The sequence below is a fragment of the Spodoptera frugiperda genome, chromosome 12 (genome assembly GCF_023101765.2).
Source record: "Spodoptera frugiperda isolate SF20-4 chromosome 12, AGI-APGP_CSIRO_Sfru_2.0, whole genome shotgun sequence".
NCBI lineage: Eukaryota > Metazoa > Arthropoda > Insecta > Lepidoptera > Noctuidae > Spodoptera > Spodoptera frugiperda.
The window spans coordinates 5552933-5569551 of record NC_064223.1 but is presented as its reverse complement, the minus strand read 5'-3'; the positions used below and the strand labels follow the sequence as shown (position 1 = coordinate 5569551).

Below are 16619 nucleotides of genomic sequence, written 5' to 3'. Positions count from 1 at the left end.
ATTGAAATGAAAGCAACCTTTTTTTTTTAATTAATTAACTTTATTATATATAAATATAAATATAGGGACATTTCTACACAGAACAACAATGTAAACACCAACAACTAACTGTCATCAATTACATTTTAGTAACTATTTCCTTATACGTTTGTTTATCACAGCTCTTTTTACACGACGATATGAAACTTGTAATTACCTGGAAAACAAGAAAAGGTGATATAACTACAATACTACTGGAGACTATTACATACATGGCCTTGCTTGATGTGATTTTATGTAATCGTAAGAATTACAAGAGATCTACTACAGTAATGCTACCCAATATTGTATCAGAGAGCAAAACAGTATGGGAGTTGGTCTAAGCGTCGCCACTAAGGCTTAAAATAAGTATAGAAACTTTTGGAACATATTTCTGTCTTACTCCAGTCTATAATTCCTTTTTAATTGGATTTTCAACTTTATATCAAAGTAATAAAGTTTAAAATCGAGTAAGGCTAATTATTAAGGAAGAGAGCTAGCCTGATTGCCACTAATATTGTTCCCTATCATTATTTATAATCATTATTTTGGCGACGCTTGGACCACATTAGCCCAGTATCCTTGGTATGAATACCTCATTCTAATCAGCCTTGATTCGGTTGCGTCGCTCTAACGTCTCCATCGAGATCTTTGTGAACTCTTCCTGCATGCTCAGCTGTGTCTTGTCCACCAGCGATACGATGTCATCCTTCGTCAGCCCTTCAGTTTCAATCATCGGCAGGAACGATACTATGAACTCGCCTGGAATTACATTTTAGAACATGAGAATTATTGTTACAGTAAGTTCGGCTTTAGTGTCCAGTTAATAAGATTGAGAATTGAAAAATTAAATTCTCGTTGAATTAAAAATTCCGCCTAATAATTTAATTAAGAGCTGGGATGACCACAGACATGGAAATTCCATGAGAAAGAGCATTTAAATAATGAATATACGCAACATATGTAATAAATACGATACACATAGATAAATACTAGCATATATAATACGATAAAACTACATCAAACATTTTTAAATACGACAAAAATGTTCAATCAAAAATTTACTACTTAATGCAGCATAGCATATAACGCACACACATTATAATACATCTAACTCATAAAATAGTAAAAATTCCATAGAAAGCCCACGTTCCCCATTCCCCATGAGCCATGGGGAAACCAGTTTCATAGAATAAACAGGTTAAGCATCTAGCTAACTAGTACCTGAGCCGAATTTGTGTCGCTTCCCGTCGAGGTAGTGGTACTTGGAGATAACAACGGGCTGTATGGGTGCGCCCGCGTCCATCGCCACGTGGAATGCACCCTTGCGGAACGGCAACAGTCTGTCACCAGAGTGCCTCGTCCCTTCAGGGAACAGTAGGAGTTTTCGCTGTGAATGAGATAGAAGAGATGTTTTATTATTTTGTTTCTGGGTATATAGAAAACTGACGTCTGTTCCTTGGCACTAAATAGGATTTTTTTACCTTAAGAAAAAGCTCTAACTTTAGCTATAACGATCTATAGTTTAGCTGAGTTTATGACCTATTTGGACCTCCGGTAACCTCACTGACACAACGAAACACAATCGGTTTGTTCACATCAATGTTTCACATCAGTTTTCTGTGAGGCCGTGGTATCACTCCGGTCGAGCCGGCCCAGTCGTGCTGCACCATGATTCTCCCACACTTAGAATCACTTCTGATCGTGAAAAGATTCCGTGTCACTATTCAATGCAATATGACCAACCTACATTAATGTAAAATCTACTAAGGTAATAAAACTCCACAAACTACAAAGCGTACAATGAAATAAATCTATAAAATATTTATTGCATTCTTTGAACGGTCTCTTCTCATAGCGAGAAGAAATGTAGATTTAAGTTTAAAAATAACCTAACTCTTTTTATTTATTTAATTTAAATAAACGTTGCCACACACTAGGTTTTTCTCCTGCGACATGGGTGCGTTTACAAACATACTAGTTCACATACCTACATATGACACCCAGACCCAACACCACAATTTGTGGATCACACAAAGAGACATTTTTGTGGTTTAGTTAATTTATGGATAGTTCCATTAGCATTTAATATTTACTTAAAAAAACAATTTAAGTTAATAAGTACATACTTATAACTGTGAGTAGCAAAAAAACAACCTAAGTTGTACAAATACTTATTAACGTAAATATGTGAATATTTAATTATTATTAAATTGACTTACTTTTATACTAACAACAAATTAAGTCGTTTAAATGATAAGTAATAACGTACCTTATTTTCATTATGCAAAAAAATGAAAATTATAGGGCCGTTCTACACGGGTAGGTAAGTCTGTATGTACACACACGAATGCACGCATATTATTCTAATTTCTATCGCTTCATAAATCAGAGTAAATTGCCTTATTTTTTTATGTAAACAAAGGCAACTCTCTGATTAATAAAAAGTTCTGTATTAGAGAGGAACCAATCAGTTATAATTAGGTAGGTGTGTCCTATTATCCTATACTAGTCTTTTAGGACCTCCTTATTCGACGGGCTCGCCTGAGACCACTAGACAAAACAAGGTTACTCTAATTAAACAACAAAACTAATAACAATTACCGAACATAAATATTACGTCCCATAGATACCATTTACTTTTCCCCAAAGGCCCGGAGGACGATAGTGTTTTGTAGCTACTAATATAGGGTGTCTGGTAATTAGTGAAGGATAGGCATTTAAACACGTGATTATACTCATGATTACAAACTTTCCCTAAGAAACTTTGTTTGTATACTCATTCGTTTTATTTTTATTCACCCTATACAATGATTTTTATAAGAACTACCTAATCCTATACGTGCTAAAATATAACGCCTCGTCTTTAAAATATGGGTAATTAATATCTTATCTATCCTAACAACACACCACCTAGGTATTACTTTCCTCCAAACATCTGAATAGGCAGAAAACAGACAACCATACATTTTCCAAACTGCCGTTAATTACGTAACTAAGCATTTTATATCAGCATACCTAATATGTATAATGGCAGTCAATGTTTAACTAACATTCGCTTTATATTGCTTACATACTAAGGCCAATGAACTTTAGGTAATTTTGAATACGGCATCAATATAAAAGTGGGACTCTACTTACGAGTGAATTATGTATGTATGTATATGTGACGTAGCAACCGTTGTTACCTAAACTATTGTTTGGACAATTGCAACATCTAGAAATAAAAGGTTGGTTGCCTATTTCTTACTTTCGTATCGCTGATCAAGTGAATCCTAATGGGGTGCAATAGGGCTTTATTTAGATTCTGGGTTGGATTATTTATTGTGTGCTGCTAAGTATCGGGTTTTTAGATATTCTTTGTCGTAACAAGGAATAGGAATGATAACGGGGTATGGAAATTAAAAACCAATTTAGTCCGTCATTTAAGTACTTAATGAAAAAATATTACACACGTACTTTGTTAAATAACACAAAGATAAAAATACGTCATTTCTACGTATCAAATGTACCGTACCTAGTTACTACTAGGTACGGTACATTTTATACACATTTATAAACATCGCGGGACGTTACTACGTCACGCGATGTTTCAAATCGATATATCTTCGAAAGTATTTGTTTACGTAAGAAAATAAAAAATACGTGTCTAATATTGTAAAATAAAATCTACAAGACGAACATTAAAATAATAATCAGTCATCTATCATATTCAACCTATCTACTAATCTACAGTACACAAAGATTCGTTTAAAAAACCAAATTAAGACTTAACGAAGTTCCGGCAAAGTCATTGAAGCGGGCCGCCAACAAAACTAGGATATTTGCTCAACTCAGTCAAATATTTGCTTAGAAATCCAGTGCCGTAAACATTAGCGGGTAGGTGTACCATTCCTAGCGATTAGATCATGCGGAGTGACGAAATGCGCCGTAAAACAACGCAAGTACAAGGTCTCTTTATTTGCAGGACTAATGCGAACACATTGGACTCTGTCTAGCAGGAAAACATGTGTGTTGAATACCATACAACACATGTATCTACACTAGTAACTCGACTTTGACCCAATTATTGGCAAAGGTTTATCCTTGATTCGTTGTTAAAATTGGGGAGAATATTTTTACTTCTATTATCGTCACGCCCTCTATCCCCGAAGGGGTAGGCAGAGGTGAACATTACAGCACGTAATGCCGCTGTACAATGTACACCCACTTTTCATCATTTATGTTATAAGTCCCATGTATTTTTACTTCTTTGTATGTATAATCATCATTCATCATCGCTATTACATGAGATTTATAAAAAAAACATGAAAATTGGGTATGTATACCCAATTTTCATAGTAGGTACAGTGGTATTACTTACCATCATGCGCACCTCTGCCTAACCCTTCGGGGATAAAAGGCGTGACGATGGAAGTCCATTTAATTCTGAAACTCTTTGTAAATATATATAAGACAGAATTTAGAATTTTGTAGAGAATATAGCAATATCATCGCCTAAAATTAAGAATCACCTTTAAAAACGTAATAAGTTATGGCATATTTTCCAAAATGACACTAGCAATGCATATTAAGTTCATAAAACAATATAATTTAACAATACTTGTTAATGTGACCGTACGACACACCTCTGATTACATTACCTACTTATCAATGATTAATTAAATAGGTGGGACTACGCTATTGTTTTAATCGTTGAGTAATCCTGCTTAGGTACTTCTTAGATATGAACGTTTGAAAGTCTATCTGATTAAATTTCGAATGTACTAGAATAAGGAAGTATTTAAGTGTGGGAGAGCCATGCTTCGGCACGAATGGGTCGGCTCGACCGGAGTGATACCACGGCCTCACAGAAAACCCTGAAACAACGCTTGCGTTGTGTGAGTGAGGTTACCGGAGGCCCAATTACACCCTTCCCAATCTTCCAAATCCCCGATTCCCCAACAGCCCTTAAATTCCTAACCCCCAAAAGACCGGCAACGCACTTGTAACGCCTCGGGTGTTTCAAGTGTCCATGGGCGGCGACGATTGCTTACCATCAGGTGATCCGTCAGCTCGTTTACCGGTTTATACCATAAAAAACAATATTTAAATACCTTTTCATTCTTGATAGCGTCGACTTGCTTGTTGAGGGCATCGCGTGCACTCTTCGCACCTCGGTCTATGAAGACGGTGCCCCACAGCCAAGTCGCAGTGCCGAAAGGTACGAGGTACTGCAGTGATCGCTTCGACACCACCGTACACCGGGACATGAGCGGCCAGATTATTGCCAACGCTAGAAAACAAAAGAAAATATAATTTTATTATAACTTTTGAATGCTGCTCATGAATATAAGCCTCTAGCATGGCTTGAAACTAGTCGAGTTCCTCACCAAACAGTTAAGTGAGTAAGCCGATAATAATTAAAAGAAAATATGTCAATAAACTAATGTTTTGTATGAAAGCGTTGTCCAATGTCCACAAGGTGGATAGATGATCTGATTAGGTTGCAGGGAAGTCATTGGGGGAGACCTATGTTCAGCATATGACTAATATAATGATGATGATGAAAAGCGTTAAGTTGTATACAACTGGTTTAGAACACTCCAGACGGAAATCATGAGGAAGGAAGATGACACAATTGAAATACGTATAAGGTATTTCCTTACTAAAGATAAAGTTTCCTCGTAATAAATTTGTCATACGTATTTAACTGGTAAACATTTTAAGACCGAGTTTAAATTTTTGCCGGGCGGGCGGGCTATCACCAACAGATTGAATCACCGTCACATAAAAACAACAATCACCCAGAAAATTTCCGAAAATATTTTCAACATGAAAGAATCATCATCAGCTGAAAGGCGTCCACTGTTGAACAAAGCCCTCCCTCTTAGTCCTCTACGTAGAACGACAAACCACCACCTGCATCCACTATTACTTACTCCTATTTACATAGAAACATTGAATATTTATACACATAAATTACCTAATCTGCCTCAACACTGAAAATTGTGAAGGTAATGTGAAACAATAATGCATATTACGATTCTAACTCATACCCTAACCACGTACGTCATCCAACATTTCGTTTCTTATAATAGCTTAGTACATATTAGAGCGGTCATAACCATAAATATCATTGCATATTAGTCATGGTAATACCGACCTGCTGATTGACGCTTTCAGAGAAATGATAACAGTACCAATAAGTAGGTGTAATCACCTACACAATGTATTAAGACCGGAATGTACATAACAAGAGATTAGGATTAGTAATAACATAATCTGTGTATATTAAAACATTTTGTTACTAAATGCTTTTTTATAGATGTTTTAATACTAATGAGAAATTGATTATCTTTATTGGTAATCTTTTCTGTGTGTGACTGTGTCTATACGTCGCTGAACTCCCAAACGGCTACGCCGATTTTGATACGTTTGAGTGGTTCCTAAGAGGATTTGACTTCTCAATTGGTCTCATTACGGGGCCCTGCGATTTAGACCAATAGTCTACATAGAACAAACAGGACTACATTCGTTATACTTTTAAAAGTATTTACTCTCTTGGTTAGTTATTATGTATAAGAGAAAGTGTAAGAGAGCCATGCTTCGGCACGAATGGGCCAGCTAGACCGGAGTGATACCACGGCCTCAGAGAAAACCGACGTGAAACAACGCTTGCGTTGTTTTTCGTTGTGTGAGTGAGGTTACCAGAGGCCCAATAACCGAATATCCTAATCTCCCCAACAATCCTTAATTTCCTAACACCCAAAAGGCCGGTAACGCACTTGTAACGCCTCTGGTGTTTCGGGTATCCACGGGCGACGGCGATTGCTTACCATCAAGTGATCCGTCTGCTCTTTTACCAGCTTATTACATACAAAAAGAGGAAATTTGGGGTTTATGACAGGTGACATAGTGACATTAAAATAACATTCTTAATTCTTAAATACTTTTAATAATACCTAAATTAATCCTCTCAATGACATTCGATACGATAATCTTTTGCCTAAATGACGAAAATTACTGAAAGTCACTAGATAAGTGAATCAAGTACATTGTAATGACGTTAGGCCGTTTACTATCAGACTGTAAAATATTGATAGTCATCATTTTATGACTAGGTATTAGAACGAAATATGACTTAGGCAAGAATATTAAATTACCACCTGTGAAAACTCCCAGCATAGATAGTAGGTATTTGAGTCAAGGACTAGATAGTGTCAATAGGTTTCTATGTAAAAATATTTAATTTATAACCCTTACGGATTGTAAAAAAATTGACTAGTTTCGAGTTTTTATTTCACGAGAAACTAGTAACAAATTAAGGTGTCTCATGGCTACCAAATGACAGATTAAGGATGCTTTTGCATCTGAGATGTGCTATGCGAGACGTGGTCGTATGGTTGCGAGTGGTGTAGCTATATGCAGAGCACATCTTACTCTTACAGCTACATAGCTTAGTATCAGTGGAATCGGTCACATAGTTTCACGGCTTAACTATAACATTCTCGCAGCATAGCTACATATCACATCTCTGATGGAAAAGCACCCAACACATATCGAAAGCTTGTACCAATGTACTTAATAAAAACACCAATATACATATACCTACTTAACAATATTTATGGGAAGTGATCCACTATGTACATAACAGTAGCGGGCTTTATCTTTCTAATAACAATTTCCATCAGCTTTCTCTTATCACGGATAAACAAGGGAATGATACAAAGTCCGCTATAACTGATAACGTTGAGTAACCGGGGATTAGGTGGTGCGATGAAAATTAACATTATTTCCTAATTAACCTTGTAGGTAAAAGATACACTTGGAATTAAAATGGCTTGCGAATAAAGATAATCATTTTGTCACTTGATTGCATAACTCGTAAAAACATTTACCTTAAAATACTTGACAATAATAAAATGTAGAACGAAATATAAAACTTATTTTAAGTGTGGGAGAGTGGAGCTGCGGACTACCTAGCGGGTTTACCGGGGCTCCGCTCCGACTCGAAAAGCAAGAGAAGGAATGGGGTGGTTTTTAGTCAGTAAGAGTGTGACACTCCCTATCGCCTCGCCCAAGGCGGGAGAAGTCACTGGATGATTTTCCCACCTCACAAAAAAAAGTGTGGGAGAGTAATACACACACACTGCATCTCATCAACAGATTGTGTCACAGAATAGCACAATAACTAGAATCGATATACGACAGATACTAATTAAAAAAACTGGGTGTTAGTGAAGTGTGGAAGAGCCATGCTCCGGCACGAATGGGCCGGCACGAGCGGAGTAACCACAGCCTTACAGAAAACCGACGTGAAACAGCGCTTGCGTTATGTGAGTGAGGTTACCGGAGGCCCAATTGCTCCCTTTTCCAATCCTAGATTCCCCAACAACCTTAAATTCCTAACGTCTGGTGTTTCGGTGCCTATTGGTGGCGGCATGCGGGAGGCACGAATGTAAATTAAACATATAGCTAGACTATTAAAACGTTTACTACTAAACTAAAAACATAATTATGTAATCAGAAAACCATTAAATATTTTTATTGCGTTATAAATTATCTCCAGCTCGTTATTTTACACTAAAAATCTGATAGCCTTCAATCCTACATATTTCTTTATCTAGATTGTAAACGTTATCGCTTGCACATTATGTGTACCTATTATAATACGATACGTTCATTATAAACGTAACTACGGTACATATGTGACCTGTGTATTGTAGTACACAACCCAATTATATTTCCTTCCACTACATTCAAGGACCTTAAAAAAATTCCGCCCTGACTTAGCATGAATATTTTTCGGCTATATATGCAACGTCACACCTTTTATCCCCGAAAGAGAAGTCAGAGGTGCACATTACGGCACGTAATGCCGCTATACAATATACACCCACTTTTCACCATTTGTGTTATAAGGGCCAATGCAAACCACGTTTTTTAAACGCGCTTCGACGGCACGTTTCCCTAAGTCTCATGTAATAGGAGGTGCGCCTATTCCAGACTCCGTGCTACTACTGAGAAATTTTCGGAAAACCGAAAAAAGTCCAGTAACACTTTGCCCAACCCGGAAATCGAACCCGAGACCCCTTGTCCGGCAGTCGCATTTGCGACCGCTCGACCAACGAGGCAGTCGTTTTCCGAGGCACTTTCCGGCCTTGTCATTAATTTGTTGAATTTCACTTTCATGCAAACTTTGTCCTGAGAATCGGAAATAATCAGGCGATTACTCATTTACCCATAGATAAAATACACAAAATATGATTAAATATTGTTAAGTACTGATTAAAAATTTAAAATATCACATCATTATGTAATCATATCGACTTGAAACTGATTACAAGATTGAACATGCAATGTACTGAATGCAGATTGGAGTCACGTGTAATGTGCAATGCTTGTTTATATTTGAAACCGTCATAAATATATTTACGGACCTAGGTACTTGTAGAACTGCGTGTTTTCAAAATAATCATGTGTTAAGTAAACAATTTTGTGTAGATATGTACTAGTTCTGTGGCCAAGTTTAAAATTATCTTCATAATATGCATTTAATTTTAATACTGCATTTGAGCATAATCGGTTCATCCGTTTAGAAGCTGCGACGACACAGACTCAAATGCCAAAAAGAAAAGACACATCATGCTTGTTATTCTTTTCATCATTAGTTAAAAAAGGACGTACGATTATGTGAAGCGTAACATACCTAGATAAAAAATAAAAGGAAGAAATCAGGCAACAATGTAAGAGTTCGCTTTACGTTTAAAAGTAATCGAAACGAGAGCACTCTGATTGGCCGGCTCGAATAAACCAACCAATCAGATAGCCAAACGCGCTCTCGTTTCAATAATTTTGAACGTAAAGCAAACTCATAAGGATACTGACGTACCATACGTATAATATTGTTCACCTACTTCGTAAGTCACAACTCCGGAAAAAATGGGACAAGGACAAGCCTACCCTTATCCCAAGTTTGGAGACTCGTAAGAGCAGAACCAAACCCTTAAACCCTTATGATCAACAGCCATACTCACAGTACTTACTAAAGGTACGCGTCCACAGGCCCGCATCGTACGCATCGCACGCAACGGATTTTAGTTTGTCTTGTATAGAAACTCATACAACTGCGTCCACTGATCCGGATCGTACGACCCGCATCGCGATGCGTGCTGATGACGTTATACGGAATGCGTACGATGCGTGCGTTGCGTACGATGCGGGTGACGTTGACGCTTACCTTAAACCTACGATTATATTGTAATAGGTAACGCACAGATACCCATCAGCTAGCTGATGACTGCATGGATAACGTATGTCAGAGGAAACATTATAATGATAATATAATTCCTGCATTGCATTGTAATGGCTGTTGTAATGTAAATAATGATAAAATAGACCTTATTTACTGGCCAACAATTTTAGAAATCATCGGTAAATGGTACAAATTGCTTGATAGAAAGATTGGACAGACAATAGCAGAGAGTATTTCCAACTAAGTGTATGTTGTAGATATCTATTAGATTGTACGAGATAAAGGTCCTAGGTCAGATCTTACTCCGGAACTGCGGACAACGTAAAAGGTTATGAGGCTCCGGCTCAAAGCAAGAGTAAGAACGGGGTGGTTTTTAGACACTCCCTCTCACTGCACCCAAGGCGGGAGTAGTCATTGGAAAAAAACATACCAGATGCATATTAAGCACCCGAAACACCAGAGGCGTTACAAGTGCGTTGCCGGTCTTTTGGAGGCTTAGGACTTTGAGAATTGTGGAGGATTTGGGGAATCGGGATTGGGGAAATTGGGGAGATTAGTAATTGGGCCTCCAATGATGAACATTAATGATAAAAACTCACCGTAAAGATCCAAACTGCTCTGATGGTTCAGTAAAACAACTGCTCCCCGACTGTTGTCCACATTCTCTAGCCCCCTGACCTTCCACCGTAGACCCAATATCCTCGCGAAGCATCTCAGGAAGAACGCTGGTATTCTGTAAAAATAAAACTATTAAAGTTTCGAACAATTTTTCTTCAATTGTAAACTGAGAAAAACTACTCATTATAGGTTAATGCGCTGTTGTTTAATTATCGCATTCCTCGTTAATTTTACTAAACGAAATGAACATTGAACATTTACTCTTCAATTTGCATATCAATTCCAGTTTTTGTTACCAAGCGGTCTACAAAAACACAGTTTTATAATAAATATGTTATATATTTACACACGTGTATCATTTATTACGAATTATGTTTTGTTTTTCTGCCACACACAAAAATAAATAATACATAAATAGTTAAATTGCTAATAAAAAGCTAATAAATTAATAATACAATGTTCTTTTTTCTTCGCTGTTAATTAAAATGCGCAACATATCAGGTTCAAATTAAATTCCGAACACAAATTCGTAACATAGACAAAATAATTCAACAAGGAAAAAGGCGCATAGACAAAACCTTGACCTAGTTAGCGCTGCCATACACTATGAACCACTAACAACGTCTTGGCTGGTTACAATCGATTGTTCGCCAAGATAAGCACTAACTTAGTCACCGAAAGTAGTCTGGCCGCTCTAGAAATTCTTCAGTCTCTTATTGGTGAAAGGGAATTCAATCATGTCATATGACAATAGCAGTTTTAAACATGGCCGTTATTTAAAATAAGGGTAATAAAACAAGACGTGAATTCTTCACGTCTAAATGTTACAGAAAATTTTAGAAAAAAACCTTAGGTAATAATTTTATCCACCAGTCAGACGCAGTACTTTCGTAGCAACTACGCAAGACTATGGCCCTTCTACGTAGTAGCTACATAGAGTCTACGCTGAAGGTACGGGAACACTAAGTAGCGCTACGCAAGGTCTACGCAGAAGCTACGACACTTCTCAGTAGCAGCTACGCAAAGTCTACGCAGAAATTATGGCACTTCTACGTAGCGCTACGTAGTCTACGCAGACGCTATGGCCCTTCTACATAGTGGCTACGCAGACACTACGACGCTTCTACGTAGCGGATACGGAAAGTCCATATAGAATCTAATCATCACAAAAGCAACAAATCACAAGTTCTACTGAAGAACGTCTTCATAAAAATATTCTTCCGTTGAACTCTTACGAAAATAACATTTACCTATTGATCTTCAAACAGGAAATATTTACGAATAAACAATGGGTAAAGGGCATTCATAAATACAATGCTATTTATATGTGGCATTCGTTCACTCACGAAAAGGTGTTGCTAAGCAAAAAAAAATCGTTCAGGTGAGAATAGGTATTGAACTTTAAGACCTTCGATTATTTATCAAAAAGGGTAATTAGTGTTAACTAACCTGCTTGTTGAATATCAACTATTTACTTACTTACGTACATGTAACTCACGCCTATTGAATATGAAGCGATTTTAAGGATCGGGCAAAGTATAATTGTGTTTTTGCTGACTTCAAAAAGAAGGAAATGCTATATTTAACTGATTGTATTTTTTGTCTATTATAAAATTCTCAATAAATGTGAGAAGTATCATATTATACTTAGGGAATGCAATCTCTAGCTCGCGAGATCTCGCTTGAGCCCCGATTTCGTGAGATTTGCATTCCCTAATTGTACCCTATTTTAATATCACGCGTTTTTCTCCTTTTTCTTCTTGGGTGCGGAAGTGAGCGCATTCGATATAACACCATATTTTCATCAGTTATGATTCTATTCATAAGTCCTGAGTAATATGGGGTGTAATTGTTATTCGACGAATTGTTTTATATTTTTTAAAATAAGAATAATAATATTGCTTATTTCATCGAACTAATTTAAAAAAAATACTGGTTCGAATTTTAAAACTGTTTTTCGTGTTGTATAGCACGGTTGGCGTGGTAGCTGGGCAACTGGCTGCCGTGCAATGTGTAGGTCCGCATGGAGCAACTATTTATGTGATTCACATATTATTGTTTCGGGTCTAGGTGTCATGTGTACATGAACTTGTATGTTTGTAAACGCAATCACGACACAGGTGAAAATCCTAGGGTGGGGCAATTTTTTTAGAAAAAAATATCCGTCTGTGTAGAAGGAGGTTATAAAACATTATGCTACGACCAATAGGAGCCGAGCATTATTAAAGTAGCTATTAAAAGAATACTCACAATGCGTTTCTCGGGTCGAATGGCTTGATTAACATAAGTGGCATTGGTGCTGTAGCGAATATCAATGACATAACGATGAATAATGTGAACTGGAAAAGAAAAAACTGTAATTAATAAACACTCAATTATCTGTGTACAATATTTTGTGGTAGGTCATGACTGTCCTATTTATTTTCCTATCTTTATTTGTATTTGTTACATTGTATATGTATTTACTTATCTAAACTTAACAAAACAATATCGTGTGAACTACATATCGCCGTACCTACTCAGAGTCATTTGATGATTACTTAACCCAATCCTTAGCAATTGTTTTTGGAAAAAATCGTTACTAAGGACTACTAAGAACTAAATACATAGTTATTAAAATATGTATCTGAGTACGGCAGTTATTTATTTACTTTGTTTGCTCGAAAAATCTCGAATCGATTTCGTAAATACATTTTTGTTGTTCTATACTGTCTCTTATATATTTTATATTATGATTTTTAAATCATAAACAATTATATTTTTTATTGTTATATAACATCATATTTCCTATCACAAGTTTTATCATCATACAGATATATCGAATCCTATAATAATACATATATCAGGTGGGGTACAGATAATGATGTACTAAGATATTACTTTAATAACATTTAATACCCGCAGATTAAACTACTCATCCATTGGTAACCATACCTCAACAAATAAAATAATTAAACTTTAACGAATAATTTAAAAGTAAATACGATTGTTCGACTAAACATAACACACCTACGTATTTGTTTGCATTCCAAAAGTCTATTTTAACGTTTATGTTTAAATAGGAAACTTCGCGACTGTGCAAAGTATCAATATCAAGGGCCAAAGTCCATGATGATCCAAAGTACAGTGATAAAACTATCAATCATCATCATCATAATAACTATTGCGAAACCGCACACACAACAAGCAACCTTTGTACTTAAAAAATATGGTTTATTTTGCTGATGACACCATGTTTTCCAGAAACGAATGAATCATCAATCAGATAATCGAGAATAACATACCTTAATATAATATCTGGCCATAGAGCTAATTGTGAAGAGTATGATGACCAGTGCCATCACGCACCCCAAAATGACGTTCGCCGACATTGTCTCGTCCTAAAAAAAAAAAACAAAAGTGACAGATTATTTTTCCCGCCAACAATTTATCCGCCATTGACTATTATGCGAATTACATCGGTAGCATTGTGCTATGATAAAATGCTCGAAGAGAACTGAGCGCTTGATTGATAAGGAACGGCGATATGGTCAATGGCCACTTCGTATTGACGTAAAAACTGTCCTTATTTTGCATATCTACACAACGAGATACTCCCGATCCTTTGTAGGTCTACAAGTGGGTATAGGTAGGTATGTAAAGTACCTATTTGCGCGAGTGGCCAACGAATGATTGTTGGTCTATTGGACTGGGTACAAATTACTTCAATGAATAAACTTCTTGGTGACACATTCAAGTAGGATTGTGCGGTTATGTAATAATTTTATCCTTTCCGAGATGGTGTATTTTATATTAAATCTTAGTAATTTAAAAGCAAATCATTTAAATATTACTTATCAGTCCTATTTAAAGTATAAAATAAATTAACATTTTAATTCTAGAATGGATTTTTTGTTAAAATTAAGTTAACTTTAAATGAAATTAAACAAAAATTCTGCTCATAATTGTTATTAATATTATATTATATGTTTTATTTCTTTAAATAATTATATTTAGGTATTATATATAGACAATGGAACGCCAATTGCCACGGTTCTTACACACTTCTTTCGCTTCATCAACAGTCATCAGTCTTTTCATGCATGCTCGTCGGTTAAAGGTACTTTTAATTTGGCCCTTTTTTAATATATCGCCAATCTGCTCATCATCGCTATATGTCCGTCTGGGGCGCCCTCTACCGACGGTCCCACTCATATTTGCCTTGTATACTTCTATCGTAAATCTGTTTTCATCCATCCTTTCTACATGTCCAAACCATCGTAACATTCCCCTTTCAATCCTTGTCACTACATCGTCTTTCAAACCACACTTTTCTCTAAATATAATATAATATTTATAATATTTATATTATAAATTATAAATAGAATTTTTAAATTAATTTAAATTATGATTAATTGAATGCTGCATGTTGGATGTCGCACATGTTGCTTGTAACTATGAGCCCCCACCATGACTTGAAACCTGTCGAGGTACCTCGTCGAAAAGCTATGTAAGTAATCTGTACAGTACCACATTTGTATTGTGTTTGGAAACTACTCTTTTCCAAAATATACAAAGCAGAGAAACGAAAAACAATAATATAACTTAAAAGAGTTGGAACACACAATTTCCTTAAAAGCAATATCAAAATTATGGATAGATTGTAGTGCATGCAGTATGTTAATGCAGTTGGATGTGACTGCAGAATTGTGCAGACATTCTGTCGCCACTTACTCAGCGAAACACACAGCAGATAAAATACATTGTAACAATATGACCCATCGCAAAACAAAATTTATCAAGGTAAGGTTATCCAATTTTTGTTTCTTTTTTTACATATTCACAATATTATGAATCATTTATCTATTCTATGATAAGGTACCCACTAGTCTACCATTATCGTGCTAGTATTAACTGATTTTCTCAGTGTATATTTAATTTTTCAAAACAAGACACCTAGATAAGTCGTTAGTTAATAGATGGTAAATATAATACTTGCAATAAGTACCTACACTATTCGCAATAAATAGAATTGTAGTATGCAATCTGCGAAGGTTTTTTTTGGTTCATTGAATTAGAGTAGGCCCCCTGATTCCGACCACGTAAATTCACCTGCATTATAAATCCTGCAACGTTCTACGCTATATTTAATAGATTCATTTAGCAATACACATGGACACCATCGTGTCACACGTACGTTTCAAACACTGACCTTTGTCAAAGTTATAGCCTCGCATAGCCTTTTTGGAACAGTCGCAAACGCATCTGTCACGCCTACCTGTCACCTTAACTGGTACATTTTGTAATGGCTAACCGTGGTCAATTTTAATCAATCGATATTGACCCATTACAGCAGAATTTTCGATAAATCGCACGATAGACAATTTTATAATTATATTGTTAATAATTAATTCAATTAAAATCATATCTATACTAATATTATAAAGCTGAAGAGTTTGTTTGTTTGTTTGTTTGAACGACGCGCTAATCTCCGGAACTACTGGTCCGAATTGAATAATTCTTTTTGTGTTGGATAGTGCATTTATCGAGGAAGGCTATAGGCTATAAAACATCACGCTATGAACAATAGGAACCAAGCAGAGCGGGTGAAACCGCGCGGAAGTAGCTAGTATACTATAATAAACTTTATGCTGTACCTAATATGTTAATAAGCCTACTTCTGAAGAACTAATAAATAACCCAGATATCCAGTAAATTAGCAACAAAGTACTTATGTATAAATAATAAACCATAATTTAAACGACGA

General features: G+C 36.0%; 1 protein-coding gene across 2 annotated transcripts in view; it reads right to left on the bottom strand.

Annotated features, from left to right (window-relative positions):
- Positions 1-18: 18 nt before the first annotated feature.
- The window catches only part of LOC118262457 (1-acyl-sn-glycerol-3-phosphate acyltransferase beta), a 23331-nt gene continuing 6730 nt past the window's right edge, over positions 19-16619 (bottom strand). For both annotated transcript variants that reach the window (XM_050697340.1, XM_050697341.1), the window contains exons 2-8: positions 14158-14253; positions 13124-13212; positions 10855-10988; positions 5115-5293; positions 1243-1408; positions 614-780; positions 19-196 (exon numbers count right to left, since the gene is read on the bottom strand). In XM_050697340.1, coding sequence (XP_050553297.1) covers positions 620-780; positions 1243-1408; positions 5115-5293; positions 10855-10988; positions 13124-13212; positions 14158-14253 — 825 coding nt within the window. In that variant the 3' untranslated portion in view covers positions 19-196; positions 614-619. The remainder of the gene's footprint in view (positions 197-613; positions 781-1242; positions 1409-5114; positions 5294-10854; positions 10989-13123; positions 13213-14157; positions 14254-16619) is intronic.